The sequence below is a fragment of the Haliotis asinina genome, chromosome 3, assembly GCF_037392515.1.
Source record: "Haliotis asinina isolate JCU_RB_2024 chromosome 3, JCU_Hal_asi_v2, whole genome shotgun sequence".
NCBI classification, from domain to species: Eukaryota; Metazoa; Mollusca; class Gastropoda; order Lepetellida; family Haliotidae; genus Haliotis; species Haliotis asinina.
The window spans coordinates 62,395,753-62,415,633 of NC_090282.1; the positions used below are offsets into that span (position 1 = coordinate 62,395,753).

At 39.8% G+C, this 19,881-nt stretch overlaps 1 protein-coding gene across 1 annotated transcript; it reads right to left on the reverse strand.

Annotated features, from left to right (window-relative positions):
* Positions 1 to 7,578: 7,578 nt before the first annotated feature.
* On the reverse strand, positions 7,579 to 19,500 carry LOC137278959 (uncharacterized). The gene is made up of 4 exons (XM_067811456.1): positions 19,482 to 19,500; positions 17,661 to 17,894; positions 15,313 to 16,311; positions 7,579 to 7,604 (listed from the first exon to the last, which is right to left on the reverse strand). The coding sequence occupies exons 1-4, from the start codon at positions 19,498 to 19,500 to the stop codon at positions 7,579 to 7,581; spliced, it is 1,278 nt and encodes a 425-aa protein (XP_067667557.1).
* Positions 19,501 to 19,881: the final 381 nt, after the last annotated feature.

Consider the following 19,881-nt stretch of genomic DNA (forward strand, 5'->3'; position numbering starts at 1 on the left):
AGATGTAACTTGTCAGGAAACAACACTTGGGCTGCGAAGGAAATAAAAGACTTCCCTGGTCTGGAAACCGTCGTGACGAAGCACTGACGATTCCGGTATTATACATTTCTGGCATGTGAAATTGTTGTATAATAATAGAGATTTTCCTTTGAATTTTGTAAAACGACTTTTATCTTGGCAGTGTTTCAAATATTGATGTTTAAAAAGAAAGTAATAAGTACGTTCTTGAACATGTCAAGTAAGTGTTTTGTGTTACTGAAATTTTAACTATTTTACTCATTACTCTTGTGAACGTCGGGGTAACTTCCTTAGCAGCTGAACAGTTTCATGTGGATTCCGTATAGTAATATGCTGTCTGTTCCTGTGGAGTATTAGGTAATGATGTTCTCTAAGAGGAACTGTGGTTACTGTGTCCTCAACCCACATAGACTTCTTGATGACGAGTTTGCACAGCTTTCCTAACATAACTCAAGTGAACTTCACTTTTCTCAGCAGTTGAACAGTTTTCTTTGGGTTAAATATAGAAATATGTTGTCTGTTTGTGTGGGGTGATAAGTATTGAAGTGCATTGGAAGGAATTGTGATCCTCAACTTTACTGTGTCCTCAGCCCATACAGACTCCCTAATGACGAGTTTGGTCAGCCTTCCTGGCCTGGTTGCCTGGTCCTACCCTGTCTCAAGTAGATGACACCTACAATACCTTTGATGAATGTAATGGACAGGTCACCAATGACAAGCGACGCGATCTCAGCCAGCTGAAAATGACAAGAAAAACAGAAAGCTCCTGACATTAGGTAGGCTTTAAAGTGATTTATTGTTAGTTCAGTAACCTGATTTTTTGTATATGGTAATCATAACTAAACAAAGATATTTATTTGGAATTTTCAAAATTTGCATTTTTTTTCTGTGTGTGTGGGGAAGAGGGTGATGGTTGTATACAGTGCCTGTAAGCTGACTTTACAACAGGAACGTCTCATCGAACGTCACCAGACGTATTCAGGTGAGTTCATTGTGAAAAGCAATATAAATACAAGGGCATTTGGATCACTTAATCTGTATTAACATGTATGTTCACAGCTGAATATTTAAGATAATATGCAAATGTCACACATGCTCGTTACAAGTTTGTTCATTGTATTTAATTGCAGCTGTGACAGTACAGTTTCCGGCGGTTTGGTTCCACTGCGGTGACAGCGAGATCTATGATCGAGAGGAAGTAATCCGTCTTCAAAAAAAGAGCTGTTGTCTGTTGCCCGGCCCATCTAACAGGCATGTGTACAGTCTGAGAAACAGCCGTTAACAAGGTCTGTCATCAAAGTTGGTGTGAAAAGAAAACACCATTGACGGTTGGTACTGAAAACAGTCTTTTTGTCATCACAGTATGATGATGAAGTATAGTACCTGGTACAAGAAACTAGTCATTTGCACCAAGAGCTAAATAAAAACATCTTGATTGACCTACTGGTGATTTTTCCCCTCCAGCTACCAATTTTTGAGGTGTTTGCTGAATTGCTCCCCAAAACAATCTGCATTCCAGTGAAAAAAATCCGTAATCCAAGTTATTAAGTTATGTAACAAGAGTCATCAGAAGATGACATATCCTCCCGGCCCCCACATGTTTGAAAGAATAATCTGAGAGTTACTCATTGTTTTTTAAGACTAAGTTTGAATTGTTTCCACGGAATTCATGGAAATTATAAATGCCATATATTTGTAACCAGCAAAGTCACAATTTCAAGATCTGTCTCATATATCTGCCAAGATCAGTTGAAAGATATGAAATGGTTTTCGAGCTGTGCTCTGGGAACGAAGCCCACCCCTCCATTTTGAGACTAAGTCCAAAACGTTTCTGTGGAAACCAAGAAAATGATACATCACAAAAACCGTTAAAAACCCAAAGGCACCACTTTGGGGTCTGACACACACATCTAGAAAGTTTTACTAACAGATATTAAGAAGTTTTTGAGTTCTGCTCTGGAAGTGAAACACACCTCTCACTTTTTAGACCGAAACGTTTCCTTGGAAACCGAGAAAAGAATAAATCACAAGATGCTGTACATAGCAAAAGGCACCACTATAGGTTCTGATTGGTATATCTACCAAGTTTTGCAGAAAAACATTGAATGGTTTTTTAGTTCTGCTCCGGAAACGGAAGCCCATCCCACCATAAAACACTAAAATGTTCACTGGAAAAAGAAAAAAAATATAAATGCCAAAAATCTGTAAATAGCAAAAGGCACAACCATAGGCTGAGATTACTATATCTTTCAAATTTGGTCTAAAAATATTGAACGGTTTCAGAGCCATGCTTCGGAAACAAACGATTACGCACGGACGGGACGGACGGATAGACGAGGCGTCGACTATAGCGCCCGGATTACATGCCGGGGGGGATAAAAAGGGTGGCCGAATGGAAAGGCGACGAAGTCGCTGTCGCGGATTTCTTCAGCACCTTTCCTTCTTTGTGATGGCCAGTTCTGGAAGTGTCTTGGGCGTGTGTTCACTGACGTATGTGTCGATAGAGGTCATCCCCAGGGCGTTCTATTCGATTAAGATGTGGTCAGCGGGAAGGCCATTTAAAGACCTTGACGTTAGAATATGGCAAAAATAGCGAACCCTGGCGCGTGTTGCATGTGAAGTAGTGTTGTCCTGTTGGAACTCCCTCTGTCGATCCATTATCGAAAGCATGCGACGTGCAAGGACTTCGTTAATGGACCGATTAGCCGTCAAATCCCATGAACCACCACTATATCCGGCCTTTGTGTGCTGCACATATCACCCCACATCAAAAGACTGTCTCTACAGAATCTATGGGCCTGTGGAATGCCGTTTGGGGAAACATCCATTTCTCCGACAGTAAACGGTGTCTCCCATTTCGGTGGTAAATGAGAAATCGGGATTCATTGCCCAACCAGACACTCCTCCAGTTTCTAAAGATCTGTTCGGACTGGACTGCTCCGATGGAAATCTCTCAAAACAGGGTCGACTGTTGTACTTCTTGGTCAAATCCCTACTTTCTTGGTCAATCGATTCCTGAACGTGTGGTCGGAAATTCTTCTCAGACCTGGGTACGTTGTGCTGTCTCCACAGCTGTGGCAAGACGATGGCCCAAATGAGCAACCCGGATGTAGTAGTCCTGGGCTTGGGTGGTAACTCTGGGACGGCTGCTTCAAGGGTGATCTTGTTGGAAATTGGTCGGCGGCAAACGATCTGGTACTCTGATGAACGTTGAAATGTCGGGCAAGTACGGACTGCGACTCCCCAGCCCCAAGGCGGTCTAAGGCAATTTTCGATTGCCGGCGATCAGCCGTGGCATGATGATCTCATTTAAAGGCAAAAACAAATGGCAAAATTTAACAGTCTTTGAATTTTATAGCGATCGATGCCACATGCTTTTCCTCTTGCTTGCAAGTGCAGTTTGCTTAACATGTTTTCTTGGTAACGTTCCGACAATCTCTAAAACGCCTTCATAACCAGGGAAAAAGTTAAAATTGTCACGATGTTTGCAGTCACACGAAGATGCCGTTTGGATAAAAACGTATTGATGTTGCTGCAGCATACTATATGCTAAAAATCACCTATGGGTTTGTTTTTCTTTTTCTTTTTTTTCTTTCTTTATTTTTTATTTTATTTATTTTTATTTTATTTATTTATTTATTTTTATTTTTTTGGGTTTTTTTTATTTTTTATTTTTTAACTTTTTATTTTTATTTTTTATTTTATTTATTTACTTTTTTTTTTGGGGGGGGGGGGGTATAGTAAATATGCAAACAGGTTTCTCGGCGAGGTCTTCTCTATGACTGTTGCAAGGAGTAATGGATACAAAAAGAAATAATGGCTTTAACAATAACAGTGGAGTAGTCTATTCCCGTCTTACCAAAAGGCTTGTGCAAAGCACAAGAAAACTTAGCTTTATAAACACAAAGCTACTATACTTATGGTTAATTTTCGATCGCCTTTTTAGTCACAGGGGATAAACTAACAGTGCTTTAGTGGTGATGTTATATCTACGGCCTGGTTCACACGATTGCTAAAACTTTGTTGTCTTTACATAGAATTAAAGACTGTTTAATCTGGTTTGAAGTACTTGTGTATAACATTTTGTTCTTTCCATGTCATTGCTCTTAATACCATATGAGATAGCTTTGTGACACGGACTTCGTAGCAATGAGTATACGGTAGTCTTATTTGCTATGCATTCCCGGAGCCAAGGGGCATACGTAGTAAATCTCTGTCTCTTTAGTGGGCAAGTCATTTGCTCTTCACACTGCCAATGTTTAAAATGAAATTATCTGTCAGCTAGAAATATTGCCTCTTTCAAAGCTTTTTTCAAGGAATGGCCTACTATGAAAACATACGTTGAGCCAAATCCTCTTATACGTCGAAGGGTGGTTTGAGTATGGGATTTCCTCCCACACGGAATTAACATGGTGTGATATAGCCGAATATAAAAGCGACGAAACCATTTCCATAACCAGACAGTAGACCTCCGACTGTATCATGTGGTCATGAATCGAACAGTTATGATACCGGATGCTCACTTACACGGGCAACACCACACACACACACACACACACACAAAAACAACAACACACAAACACATACAAAAAACACACACAAAAACGCACAAACACACACACACACGGATGGAGATCATGCGCAACCTGTACGATGGACCTGAAGAATATTGAATTTTTGATCGGTCAAACGTGCTTTTCACAACAGAACCGTCCATATGAAAACATCCATGCATCAATAGACTATGCTTCGATTTTGGAACAGTGGTTGCTGATATCAAACGTATACACTTCGAACAGTCTATAGACAGCCTTTGTTAAATGCTTTGATGTGTAGATCCGTCGTCACGCGTTAGAACGTTTGTTTCCGAATTAAAACAAGATGTATCAACGTACACTTAAACTTAAACAACACGGTAGGTGTATTTCGGAAATGACACATTCTTACATCTTACAATGCTAATAAACTAAATTGGAATTTAGTTAACTTCATGTTAGTTTGATGCATTTTGCTTGCCTCTGATTTTGCCGCATGATGGGCATTTGCGAATATTATGTGTTCTTCGTTACAGAAAAAAACATCCAAAACCTACATTGACCTCTTGGTGTCAAGTTATTCAAGGTTTCATAAGAACACTAGTACCATATAATAGTAATCAAATGAATGGTGAGGTTATAACAGTTTGGCAATGAAACGTTGCGCAGTGAGAAAAGCCAACAAATAAACAATGTGTGATTGATTGTGTGTTGTGGTCTGACGTGGAACTCCTTATGCCAGGTATGTGGAAGTCAGAAGATCCAGTGATCGATGCAATGAGCAACAGCATGCCATTGAATCCCCGAATATGTGAAGCCGATTAATATTTTTGGGGGTTTTTTTCATTACAACACGAAACGTTCACTCAGCACATATTCCACCAGAGGGTTTTTTGTTTGTATCCCAACTGTATGGCGGAATATTTGAGTAAGGACCAGACAATCCAGTGATCAACATCATGAGCATCCATGTGGCATGTGTCGACGGCGAGTCTGACCACCCGATTCCGTTAGTCGCCTCTAACTACAACTATGGAATGCTGAGGACCAACATAGTACGGTGTGTAGTAACGCTTTTGCATCTAGTGCTGCAGAAGAATTTGGAATTGGAGGCTTAGGAGTGATCGGAAACATGCAACCATGTTCTGTCCTAGATCTTCACCTGTCGGTGACTTGCTCGACACATGTCATCGTATCCCAATTGCAGTGATCGATGCTCATGCTGTCGAGCACTGGGTTGTCTGGTCTAGACTCGATTATTTACAGACTGCCGCCATATAGCTGGACTATTGCTGAGAGCGGCGTAAAACTAAACTCACGCACTCCTTTTGCATAATTGAACAGTTTATTAACAAAAATAATCGATAAAGTGCAGTAGTGTTTATTTTCACGCCAGTAATGAAATACATATGTACAAATGTGGGATACTCTATACAAAATGACATTTTTTACAAACACGTACAGACTGACACTAAACACATCACGTTTAAAACAATGTTGGTTTCCCGAAGTAGACATAATATCGTCTATACAGAAAACATTACTCACTACATTTCAACGTGACACACGAGAGTAAGTGAAGGGAACACAAAGAAAGACAATGATATTGTTGGTATATGGTACAAATAATACTATTTACAATATATCATAATATAAAACAGCTATAATTGCACTGATTACATATATAACATGCAAAAAATATAACAAGACCGATGACATATGGTCAACTAGAAACTACATTGCACAGCGGTTTTCCAAATAGTTTGCAATAGGACACAAATAAATTAACACGCGTAATTCAATTCATTTTTTTAAAACATAAATCAGTATATGTTGGTTTGTTTAATTAACGTTTTAGTTAGAAGGAAGGACTGTGATGGTATTTTGCTTTCGGTCTAGTTTTTCAGTCTGGGTTTTATAGTTGAGGGACAGAATGTGAAGCCCATCTCTGGTGTTTCCCGTCGTGATATTGCTGAAATATTGCTAAATGCGGCGTAAAACTAAACTCACTCATTCACTCAGTTGTTGTTAGAGGCCAAGTCATGTCACCCCCGGGACATCGTGGTAGATATTCAGAGAATCTTGCTTTACACTTGTTCCTTTTCACTTGTCAACATAACGGGGGATGCTCTTAAACACAGACGCCTCACTACTTCTAGTTGCCATGACTACGTGGTGTGGGTGGTTGTAGAGGGTAAGAATGGAAGTGGCGTTGCCGGGATCCTGTTGGAGAGTACCATGACTGATTTTCTGTGATCCATATATTCCAACTGGAATAATATCCATCGGTACCAATATTGATCTCTTGTCTGTGATTTCCCCCACTGAGTGAAACATCAAGACAAATTAGCTAACTTGTCATTTTGTCAATGCTCTGTGTATGACAGTCGTCATACATTTTTCTCTGCTGCGGTAAACAACAAAACAACCCAAAAACCCAAAACCCACGTCTGAAGATGACAAAGTTTGCTTTCATCATAAATTACAATCCCAAAGAAAGAAGAAGAAGAAATATGAAAAATGTCATCGCACTTGTTGGAAATGAAAAGTATTAATTAACCCCGAGTATCATTGATCGGAGTCTGACCAGGTTATATTAAAAAACGTAGCTTCCAAATCTAATTCTGGAATTGAATTTAACATGCAACAAAATTATTGTCAGGTCTGTTCTGGGGGTCGTGGAGATACGGAAAAAATAATAATGTTGCCTTGGGTATAAAATCCTAGCAGCTGAAAATGAAATCTGCTTTCGTCGGATTAAGTGTCGGAGAAATTGTGTTCTTGCACGATTCCTTCCACGTGAGACACTGTGTCAGCATTGGCCCTGGTCATGTACAGAACATCTTTCTTTATTGGGTTAATATACCGGTAATTACATACAATCATACTAACTCGATCTAACTCCAAATACATTCAGACTTTGCATCTGGGGTACTCAATTAACCAAGGCTCTGATTATACCACAATGTGTCATCCATCTCAGCGTGTTGATAGTGTTGTTGTGAATGACGACGGTGCTATGTGGCTAGAAACATCGCTGTTTTAGTTCAGCTGAAACATACAAACACATTAAAGCTGAAACATACAAGCATACAAACATTCATGAAAACATATTATCATTATAAACATTATGACACAATTAAAATTTCAAACATGTAATTTGTAATCAAAGAACATACTAAGAATGTACACTCAGACACATTTCAGTGAAAATACACATTCAACGTAAATGTATTTGGTACGGGTATCAAGTCTGTGTTTGTACCATAACATTACAGAACCTCGGAGAATCTTTTCAGCCTAATAACATTGTAATAACGTTTGTTATAGTTTTAATGATCGAATCCATATTTCTAAAGTGCACACGTCATCTGTACTCGTAAAAGTGAGTGAGTGAGATAAGTTGAGTTTTACGCCGTACTCAGTAATATTCCAACTAAATGGCGACGGTCTGGAATCGGAACTGCAATCATTTGAAATTGAATGTTCACACGCCATTGATCTCCTTTTGACTGGTGTTTGATACATTATCGAAAGCATCAGGCAATCTAGTAATCATCAGCATGAGTATCGATCTACGTAACTTCAATATGATGCCATGTGTCAACCACGTAAGTGAGCCGACCATCCAATCCCGTTAGTCGCCTCTTACAATAAGCACGGGTTGCTAAAATCAATTCGATCTTCACGGGTCTCACGGCTGTAACGAACTATAAGTGGAAAGTTCGTTAAAACCGTGTAGTTTAAAGTATCATTTAGACATTCAGACATACAAGGGTTTGGTTTGAACTGGGTTTACAAACCATCAATCGAAAAGAGAGGATCCGATGGTCGTGGGTTCGAATCTCGGATATAATTATCCCTCGTTCCACCAAGACGTATGTTGGTTAGTTTGGGGTTTAACACAGTACTCGGCAATATTCCAGCGGCGATGTGTGAATATTCGAGTCTGGACCACTGATCAATAGCATGAGCATCGATCTACCCAACTGGAATACGATGACGTGGGTCAATCATGTCAACGAGTCTGACCCCCCGGTCCGTTAACCGCCTCTTACAAGTATGAGCTGCTGAAGAACAAAATACTACAGTGTGTAGCAATTTCTTTGCACCTAGCACTGCGGCAGGATTTTAATTTGGAGGCTCACGAGTGAACGGGAACATTCATCCATTAGACCATGTACTGTCACGATTCGTCATTTGATGTATCTGTTTTGCAAGGAAACGTCTTTCAGCCAGCGTTTTGGTTTTGAATTAATTAACCCAAACTAATTTCATTCGTCTAAAGTACCTTGGCACTTTTAAAAAATAGATAATTATTGGACTCGTGCGTCAAAGAAGTTGACGAAAAACAACCATCTCCTGCCGGAGACCACCAGACCTAAAGATTACAGTAATCTCAATTCTGACGTGTTAAATGCGAGACACCGAAAGCGCCCGAGGTACGCTTTAGTGACGTTTGCTCCGTGAATTTCGTTATTGATTAGTCCTGTTGTTCGTCACTTGACTACCCCCAATGGATTTAACACGGAGAACTCGTATTGGTTGAGCCCTCATCTTGGTCAAAGGTAGCTGATGGCCTTCTTAAACCCTGTGCATTCATTTACTCAGTTTTCTGGTTCATGGAAGATTCTCAGATGTCAGACACGTGTTCCGATTTTGAATACAGGATGGAAAACATAAAATTGCCATACATAAGAAAACATTTTTGGAAAATTAATTTTTAACTACAAAATTGGTTAAAACGTTACTTATTGAGGCAATTTTCATTGAAGACGTCATCATCGAAAAAATAGTATTTTTATTTGTTTCATTTCTTCAACCACGAAATATGCACATATTTTCTTTTTCTTCACAATTTAGTACTTTTACTAAAAACTATTAGTAATTATTTCAGGATCTGAACGTATTCCTCAATGTGGATGTCATCATAAGTTAAATTCACGGAGATAAATTCGAAAGGAAAACGTGTTAATATAACCCGAATGCATTTTTTTTGTCTGAGGACCAGCTGAGTTAATTATCATCTGTTACATCATGTTCTTGCCATTGTGTTATTACTCTTTATGGTTCTGATTGTAGTATTAGATCATAAGGGAATATATGAATATGTGTCGGTAGCCAGTGCAATCGAATATGCTATCAATACAGAGTATGTGTGTTTGTGAGTATTGTTTTACACATTCTTTTTAACAATATTCCAGCAATGTCACGGCGGGGGCAGCAGAAATGGGATTCACATATTGTGCCCATGTGGGGTATCGAACCCGGGTCTTCGGGTGACGAGTATATGTTCCAACCACTAGGCTACCCCACCGCCCCAACAATACAGAGCAGGGGACCAAAAAAGGAGTCACTACACGTCAGACCGAAGTAAGGATCGAACCTTAGGCTTTGAAAACCACGTAATAACCACATGACTACCCAAGGCAGTGAGCTTTAAGCTAGAACTTACTGCTTCCTTATGCAACATTTCATTGAACCAACGCCAAGCACATCCTGGCACAAGCAGAGACCGTAACTCCAGCCCCGTGTGGTACGGCGCCTATGACTATCTCGATGAAACCACCCCAGAGTAGGATTATTAGGACAATCCTTGAGAGTCGCTATGGTTTATTAACACGCTCATCTGTCATCCGGAAGTCTATCAATAACCAGCTGACGACTGAGAAGTCATTATAGGCGGATAAATGCAGCGACTGTACAAAGCATGGTGGTACCAGTCCTGCAGCTAAAACAAGATACACCCGAGACACAGTTCTGTCTTGCAGCAACAGAATGATAGAGTCACAGTTCTGTCTTGCAGCAACAGAATGATAGCTTTGAAAAGTATTCCGAAAGGCGTCAAAGTTACTTAGTGAAACATTATAAGTAAGTACTTTTCAAAACAAAAAATAATTAGTTTTGAACTCATAGCAAGAAGAAACACGCTCGTGTTATAGGAGTTCCGTGTTATAGGAGTTACAGTAACTACTAGATGTTATTAACCTATGCTAGAGTATAGAGATGGTAGACGTGATGCAATCCCCAGTCAGTGAGGAACAGTATTTGGTCTTGCGAAATAAACCGATGCAGGAATAACGGTTGTTCTGTGTTTAATTTCGTCATGCCACACATAATGTTTTGTTCTTCAGGGAACCAATATTTAGTCCTGAAATACAGGAACATAGCACTAAATGGAGATCCTGAAAGTCAACTGAGACAGCTACCTACTGCAGGAACATTGCACTGAATGAAGATCACGAAAAGCAATTAGGAGAGCTACCTACTGCAGGAACATTGCACTGAATGAAGATCATGAAGGTCATCGGAGACAGCTACCTACCGCAGGAATGTACGTGAGGTGAGACAGCTATCTCCTACAGAACCTTTGCACCAAATTAAGATCATGAACATCAGCTGAGACAGTTACCTACTGCAGGAACAATACACTGAATGAAGATCATGAACGTCAGCTGAGGCAGGTATCTACTACAGGAACACTGCACTGAATGAAGATCATGAACGTCAGCTGAGACAGGTATCTACTGCAGGAACATTGCACTGAATGAAGATCATGACCGTCAGCTGAGACAGCTACCTTCTGTTGGAAAATTGCACTGAATGAAGATCCATGAGCGTCAGCTGAGATAGCTACTAACTAATCTGCGTACGCGATCCAGCCCTTTAAGAGCGTAAGAAGCTTTAAGAAGACTCGGGTTAGGAACTGAATAGGGTTTAACTTCGCACGGTAAATGAATAACTTGAGAAAAAATAATTATTTGTGATAAACCTCAAGCCTGAGTACGTCAATAAAACGAAAGAAGGCTCGCGACTAACACTTTTAACCCAAATATCCTTAAACCTATTGATTCAGATTGAATTACTTTCAGTGAAACTGGTCGATTCAAGAGCGTTCTTTTTCCTAAGAGATTCCTCGTGCCTCTCAACCTAGCGAACAAAGTATCGTTCCTAGCAGATTGGACGATACAACAATTACAGTGAATACGGGGTCCCTGGAATATTGATGAACGACTTGAGCTCATGTCAACAGGCACCGCCTCTTAAGATCAGTTCAATGCAACCTGTTGAATGACTCCACTTATAACTTGACTTGTCTGCCTGTGTAGCTCTCTGGTAAGCCATCAAGACGGATCATAGAGTGTTAACCTGTACTTATGTGAAAAAAGTTTACGCTGATTAGTGTCAAGAATTTACAAATGATAATGAAGTTTATCCTGATTGGTTTGTCAAGTATTTACAAGTGAAACCCTGTACTTGTAATCCAAAAACGGTGTTTTTCCTGATTTGTATGTCAAGTATTTACAAGTGATCATACATCATGATACATTATCACAGCCAAATATGATCCTATTCTGAGCAAAGGCGTATACTGTTTGATAGGGGGAAGGATGAAACTATAGAACTATCGTATGTGATAAATGCGCACTGGACTTAGTGTGCACTCTAGCATTGGTTCATTAACGTTTTGATAGGAAGGTATATACTTTCTTATGTCATCCCATCCAAGAATACATAATAAACACACTAAACGCCAAAAACAACGTTACCCTCTTTCCTTTGTGAATTGCTTTAAAACTATCAGTGATATCTTAGAAGGTATACGTTTACAGGAAAGATTAATAACACAGCTTTATGGAAATCACGAAAAAACTCCCAAATGTATTAATATTTAGGTGAAATAGAAGACTTAAATTTTCCTATTTTCGACCTTGCCGAAATAAGCCAAAAACAGTGATTTAGATATCCAAAATTAAACGTTGACTAAAATTCTGCTTTGTGACAAAAATAAATAATTTTAAAGTCACCATGTTTCAACTATTAAAACAATAAACAACAGTTATAGAGTATGTAAAATTATAAAATAATCAGCATGAAATTTCCCGAATTAACTCAATCTACAAAAGTGGATCACAATTTCAATATCACTCATTGTTACTAACAGTTAAAACTGTTGTGGCAGTGACCTCAGCTTGACTGTGAAGCATTTACACATGTTTGGCTGATACTCGCCAGAGCAGCCACACCTCACAAACTCCAGTCCTACACATATTGATAAAATTAAATTTCAAAGTATATTGATTTTTGTTACACAAAATGACGCGAAATGGCTGACCTCTTTGTCATTTCATGAAATGACTGATTTCACAATCTGACTTAACATATTCACATTTTCTCATGTTATCCGAATAGTACAATGGACTTTTATACCAGTGAAGTACCACTGAAGAAGTAGTAATGTACGAGACGAAGACTACTTTTATGATAGTGGCTTCCTTGCGACATCATCTGTTAATTTCAGTGTCTCAGAGATTCCATGTTGGTAGTCTGTTACACGGATTAATGTGGAAGATGGTTACTTCCCAAGCGCATTCAAAGTTCGTGCAAGGATATTGATTAATCTATAAAAAGACATCAAGGTGACAGTGTTTGAATTCAGAGACAGAAATTGAGAGCACTTGCTGTTTAAACGTGTGGGTGTCTACAATAACATCTTAGTTAACATGCCACAGGCAACATTTTGACTTGAGAGGTGTAATTCATATTTGAATGAATGAATGAGAGAATGATTGTTGTTTTACGCCGCACTCAGCAATATCCAAGCTATATGGCGGGGATGTGTAAATAAACGAGTCTGGGCCTGACAAGCCGCTGATCAACAGCATGAGCATCGATCTGCGCAGTCGGGATACTGTGAAATGTGCGAACCAAGCGTGACCCAGTTAGTCGCCTCTTACAAGCGTGGGTTCTGAAAATCAATTCTAACCCCGGCCTCCACAGGTGAATGAATGAATGAATGTATGAATGTATGAATGTATGAATGAGGTCTTGCCTCACAACCCGTGGTGAATGAATGAATGAATGAACGAATGAGGTCTTGCCTCACAACCCGTGGAACACCGGTGTAATTACATGTCGGAATATCACGATACACCTAAAACAACCGTTGTAACTACAACTGTGTCCACAAAGAGCGTGCTTCTGCTCATTTCACAAATTAAATATTTTTGGAACACAGTATTTATGTATCAGTTTATCAGTGTACCAGGGATTCCTGATCTCTAATTACACAATGTCTATATCCCCGTAGCAGTTTTGCCCGTTTTATGACACTTTTTATGAGATTTTTTTATGAGAAAACGCCTTTGCAAAGTCTCATTAATGTGATGGGATCGGCATTACATAACCATACATAACCTATCACACCATCATCCGACGCCACAACAATGTTTTAACGCACGCAGTTAGGGTTTTGTATGTATATAAGTGTTCTTTGCAAGACAAAATATTATCTGTTAGCTATATCAGCATGGCTATTCTGTATAATTGAATCTAGAAGTAATCACATTCAGTTTCTTTCAAACGTTATACATCAAACATTGTTTATATCGGTTCCGCAATCGTACGATATACAGGGCACATAACAGAGTTGTGATAAGAAAGTTGTACATACCCCAAATTGCCGTTATAATCAGTAATTGGGGAAAACAATGAATATGGCCTAATATGCTAATGTGGCCTAATATGCTAATATTTAAACAGATATGGAGGGAAGCATCTACTTAATGTCTGTGGAAAATGGACAGGCTTAATTGTTTTATGTGAAGCTTGTCCGGAAATATATGCCTCAAATGAATGCTATTAGGGTATTGTGTGCGTCACACACACACACATACACACACACACACACATACACACACAAACATACAAACAAACAAGCACAACAACATTCATACACAAACAAAAACACCTACAAAGACAAATGAACACACACACGCGCGCGCGCGCGCACACACACACACACACACACACACACACACATTTCATTTATATGGTGGCCTACCACCCACCGTTCTTGTCAACAGGCTTTGTTGACGCCCACGTTTTCCACAACTTCTGTCAAGTTACCGGAATTACATTCTCAGTGCTGTTGTTAACTTGACACTCATAACGTCAACTTTACGTCTTCCGAATCCCCGAGACTAGTTTTTGTGCTAAGTGTCTTTACAAATCAAAGCAGGACGGTATAATTGTTCGTTGCTTTGGCAGACTCGTGAAGACAGTGAAAAGCGGCCATAACATCCCTAATCGGTTTAAATATAAAACGTTAATGTAAAAGATTATCCAGCAGTGATTAACCGTGGAACCGAAGTCCCTTTGGCGCAGAGGATACAATCCAACGCCCCCATCAGTGTTGAAATCGTACATTGCGATAAAATGGTTTACGGCAGTGTGCGTGCTAGTGTATGGACTTCATGTTATGTTATGGACTACGTGCCAAATGGAAGCACGCAAATGGTCATGAATATTCGACAGTTATGTACTGGATACAGGCTTTGTTTCGGGTATTAATGGTTCTGTGTTTATCTTACGGTTTTCAGACGAGTAATATTTTGTGTTTGTATGTTTCTTCCGCCAAATTAACATGAACATTGATTAGTGTATGCTTACTTTTGCCCGTCAGTGTATCCTTCTAGAAGTTAAGGACCATCCATATATTAAATAAAGACAACGTGTCGGTTTGATAGATGGCATGTGGTATACGATCGGATACGATGGCATGTGTCAACGAGCCTGATCAATCCATCCTGTAATTCGCCTTTCACAGGCATGGATAGCTGAAGACCAATTCTAACCCGGATCTTCACGGGTCCCAAGAGATTTGATGCACTTCTTAACCTGAGGTCGTTGCACAAGCAAGGCGACACCAAACCAAACTCTCCAACTTAAAAACCAATAATAAACTCCGTAATCATACCTTGATATAGGTCTTGGCACACACTTGCTGGAAGGTCACACCTTGTCATCTTGGGGCTGAAGACAAGTCCCCCTTGGTCCAGATTGCACTGCCTGTATGTGATGAATGCGTTGTTCTTACACTCATAGTAATACTGCAGCCCTTTATTGAGAGCTGGATATAAACCATCTGTTTTGCTACGACACGGAGGTGCGACGCCACATGGAGGAGACGTACTGCCAACTTCATCACATATTTTGAGAGCTTCATTATAGACTAAATTATTTTCACACTGAAATTTGGCGACCAAGAATCCTCTATCACACTGGATGTAACTGTGACACGACGAATCTGGAGAAGGATGGTAACCATCTTCTAAATGAAGACATGGGTTTGTTTTGTTTCCGCAGGGTTTGACAATATCTCCTGATACATCACAGATGCGCTTCTCGGGATTGAAAATTCCATTCGGACACATGGATACACCTGCTAATTCGTTGTTCGTACATTCTAGGTAATGGGTGCATCTTCCAAAGGCGTCAAGAAAGAGTCCATCCTGTCTGTCTTTGCAGACATTGGGCATGTCAAGGTTACCACACGGGTATGGGACGTACTCCGAATCCTCGCATCTCTTTGTTATTGGATTGAAAAGCTGTTCGGAGTCGCATCTGAAAAAGCCCGTAAACATCTGTCCTTTGCAGGCGTAGTACACGTCGCATCTACCGTATTCGTCGGCGTACACGTTGTCTCTTCGTCCTTCGCAGCTGGGCCTCCATCCGCCATGTTGTCTTGGTATGCTATACGGAGTCTCACATGCTCGGGTTAGAGGGGAGAAGACGGCACTCTTTTCGCAAACGCCTTGGAACATGGTTCTCTCCTGGTAACACTCCACAAAGAACGGCTTCCATTCAAGTTCTGGCCATGCATTCAGTCCACCCTCCTTGCCCAGACAGCTGGCGTAACGCACCCAGCAAGGGATGCAATGTGAAGTCTCATGACAATGATTGGCGCGATAATCACCTGGAAACAGCAACGTCAAAATGAAAGGTTTTCGCTATTTGAATCGTATTTTTCTCTCTTTATCGCCCGCGAGCATAAGTTTGGGAACGTCTGGTATCATTGCTGATTCACAGCTGATTTACTTTCTACCCTCAATGAAATTCGTTTCCAGGGGATAACCGACACTGGTTAATTTCTTGTGCTGACGTTGCATATTTGCGCAACTTTTGACAGTAATATACATTATTTCGGGAGTAGTAAGAATGGATTTCACAATATCAACTAGTATGGGGATTAGAATCCGCTTCATACTATACATTAATCCACATTCCATTAATGACGTTTACAGAAATATGAACAAAAGATTCAACACGAACTGTCAGTTTACAATGACGACCCCAGGTGTTCGAGTCAAAGTGCTTTCAACCTCAAGCACAAACAAGTCGAGGTCAGCCCAAGTTTCAGACAGCCCTAGTAATAATTATGCCAGAAAGTCTTTGTCGAATTATACATGCGATGAAAGAATACTTGTATACGTAGTCGGATTTGTGAAAACTGGTACACATAGATACGGAAAAGTGGATTTCATTCATTAGCTGTGGTTCTGTACAAAAATAGGTCTCGACAGACTCCTTTTCGGTAATAGCGACATATTCTCATCATTGACACCCCATCTCCTGAATTCGTTACTTACTGTTTTTAAGTTAAATGTTCTAATACACCTGCATGAACTACTATATACTGTAATAAAGACCGAGTAACTAACTAATCTGCCTATTTAAAAGAGAAAAGAAGGTGAGTTTTGGTTGTGCCATATGGTTTCATACTGTTTCAATACTACACACATTTTATCTGTAAACAGCCGACCTCGGTACATATTTTGCCACAAAACATTTAGGAGGAAGAGGATTCTTCTGTTATGCAAAAACCTGAGGCAACAAATAGAGACTCTCACCCAAGTGTCTCCGAGTTGATAAAGTAACAAAGTGATATTTTTACTTGTATCAACAAGTGTTGATATAACTCATATCAGAAGACACGAGGGTGAGATTTCATTTATCATCCAAATCACTCTTCATAAGTTGTCAATGAAAAATGTACATCTCTGAAAACAGCACTGCCATTAGATTTGCAATGCAGCGATGTCATAGCATTGTGACGTCGTCAACTTAACGACATCATATCATTGCTAGGGCATTGTGCAAAATCTACTGTCAAAACGATATCTCATAGGAGATATCGTCTGATCTCACACAAGCGATATCTCCAGTGGAGCACAGCTTTTGAATGATAAAAGCTTTATTTCTCCGATGTTTTAGATTTTAACCTACCTATTTCGATCTACTTCAATACTAACTGTTCCTACTTACACGGAGACTTTGGTTCTTCTCTCCCTCTGCATTCAACGTCTTCGAAGTCCTCACACTGCATCGTATCTGTTGAGAACAGCTGAGGATAGGGGCATTCCATGATGAAGCCGTTATAGAATGTCTCCATTACTGCATCTGGCGTCATGGAGCAGTTGAAATACCATGCACAGTTGTCAGGGTGGGGCTGGATGAGGGATGCTCCTGTGTGACAGGACGTGCCGTCAAGCTCATCATCTGGAAGGACAACCAACGAAATTGGTGGTAAGTCTGTGAGTTAGGCTTAAGCATGATAACTAATGGCATGTCTTGTGCGTGTATTTGAACACCACTGGTACAATTCATACGAATATAGCAGTGACGCTGAGAGGTCAAGGTTCACATGATGGCTGAGCAACGACACTCGACGGTGAGTTGCAGCAAATCACACAACAAGGCATAAAACATTAAAATAATAAATTTTAAAACACAAACGGTGTATCTAAATTAAGGGGTTTGCCATTATGATGCACTTATGTTTTTCGCATGGCAGAAAATTTGCTTCGTGTGTCATTCATTGTCAAGAGCAACACCATTAGCAATAAAAGCCTTTTGTAATGCATGCGTTGATGTGACAAGATCATAACATACTGATACCGATAAAGCAACCTATTGCATTATTGCAGGATGATATCATGTACTGCATTTAATAATAGTGTTGCCTTTCAGAAATATGTCCCAAAATGAAAAGTGAAAAGTCACTAAGTAGAGGACTTTCAAACAGGATGGAACACCCATTACAAAGATATGCAAAGGTATGTCAATTACTTATATTCTTTAAACAACACGAAAACAATTATTGGTTATAAGTCAAAATTTGGCATTGCATAGGATGTCTTTCGGAAAATCCGAAATGTCCTCCACATATCTGCCTTGAAATGTTTTTCCAAGTTTAACTGAAACCTTGAATGTGGGAACAGTAATCTTTTTCCAGATTCTTTTAAACCTCTCTCGAAGAATCACGAGTACCTCCGAAGTTGTTATACGCTCTTAAAGTGGCTATAAAAACAGACTTCTCGTTTCGTGACTTTCACCCATTAGTTCACGTCACATTTTGACCTTAAGAATAAACCTTCTTAGTGTGTGCACAATCTCACTGATATCTGATTTACGTCAGTACGATGCTCCTTTATCTGTAAAGGATTTCCTCTTTAGAACATACATTTCCTCAATAATTGTGCCAGTGTGGGTAAAGATGAAATGATGACAAGAAAGGACAAGGTATATAAATTATAGTAACATATATTTTCGCCCTGATTATATCTCAGTCGGAATTGTGCGTAAATATTTGATTTCTTCATACAGGAATGGAGCTTCCTACCTTTTGACTAAATACATAACTTGGAGGGTATGGCAAACATCGGAGTTAAAGTCCGTACGTTCTACACACTAATATCTACATGACTGCCTTATAAACGAAAACGTACAACAACGTTGGCAATGATATGACGTACCGGCTTTGAGAAGACGGTTTTCAAGTGTGGTTTTAATCAGCAGAATATGGTGGTGAAGGTCACGTGTGCCAGACAGGTAGTTTCACACATATTCACCAGAAATGATCTTCACACATTGATACATTGGGGAATCGAACCCAGGTCTTCGGCGTAACAAGCAAACGCCTGCCGAAGCGCACCAGATGATATAATGAATGAGAGCAGCAAAGCCTGGGGATTTCCTCCAGTATGGAGACGCCTTGAATACTTGAAGAATACTCAGGAAAGAATGAACCAGTACTAATCAATTGTACAGGCAATTTGTCATGCAAATTGTGCTAAGGTCGCGTACTCTTGGTGAGATAGGGCATGTTATCCCTTTTCGTGAACACTTATTAACTTTTCCAAAACTTTCCTCGGAAGGAACATGTTCATAATTACTTTCACTATCAATGAATCCGTCTTGCCCACGTACACTAATGTGAAATTGAATGGCATAGTCAGGGAGAGACGTATTTTCTTGACACCTAATCCGCTTGCTACTTTCGACAAATCCATTTACAGACTATAAACTAGCGATAATCGAAGGGTGGACGTTTAAACTCGTATCAGAACTACATAGAGCGTCTGGAATTCATTATGCTGACAGCTCGTTTTTTTCAGCGTTTGTTTTAAATTGCCGAATTGCATGATCTCCTATTTCTCTGACACATCTGCAGGATTACTTAACTATGTGTCCACAGTGTGTTTGC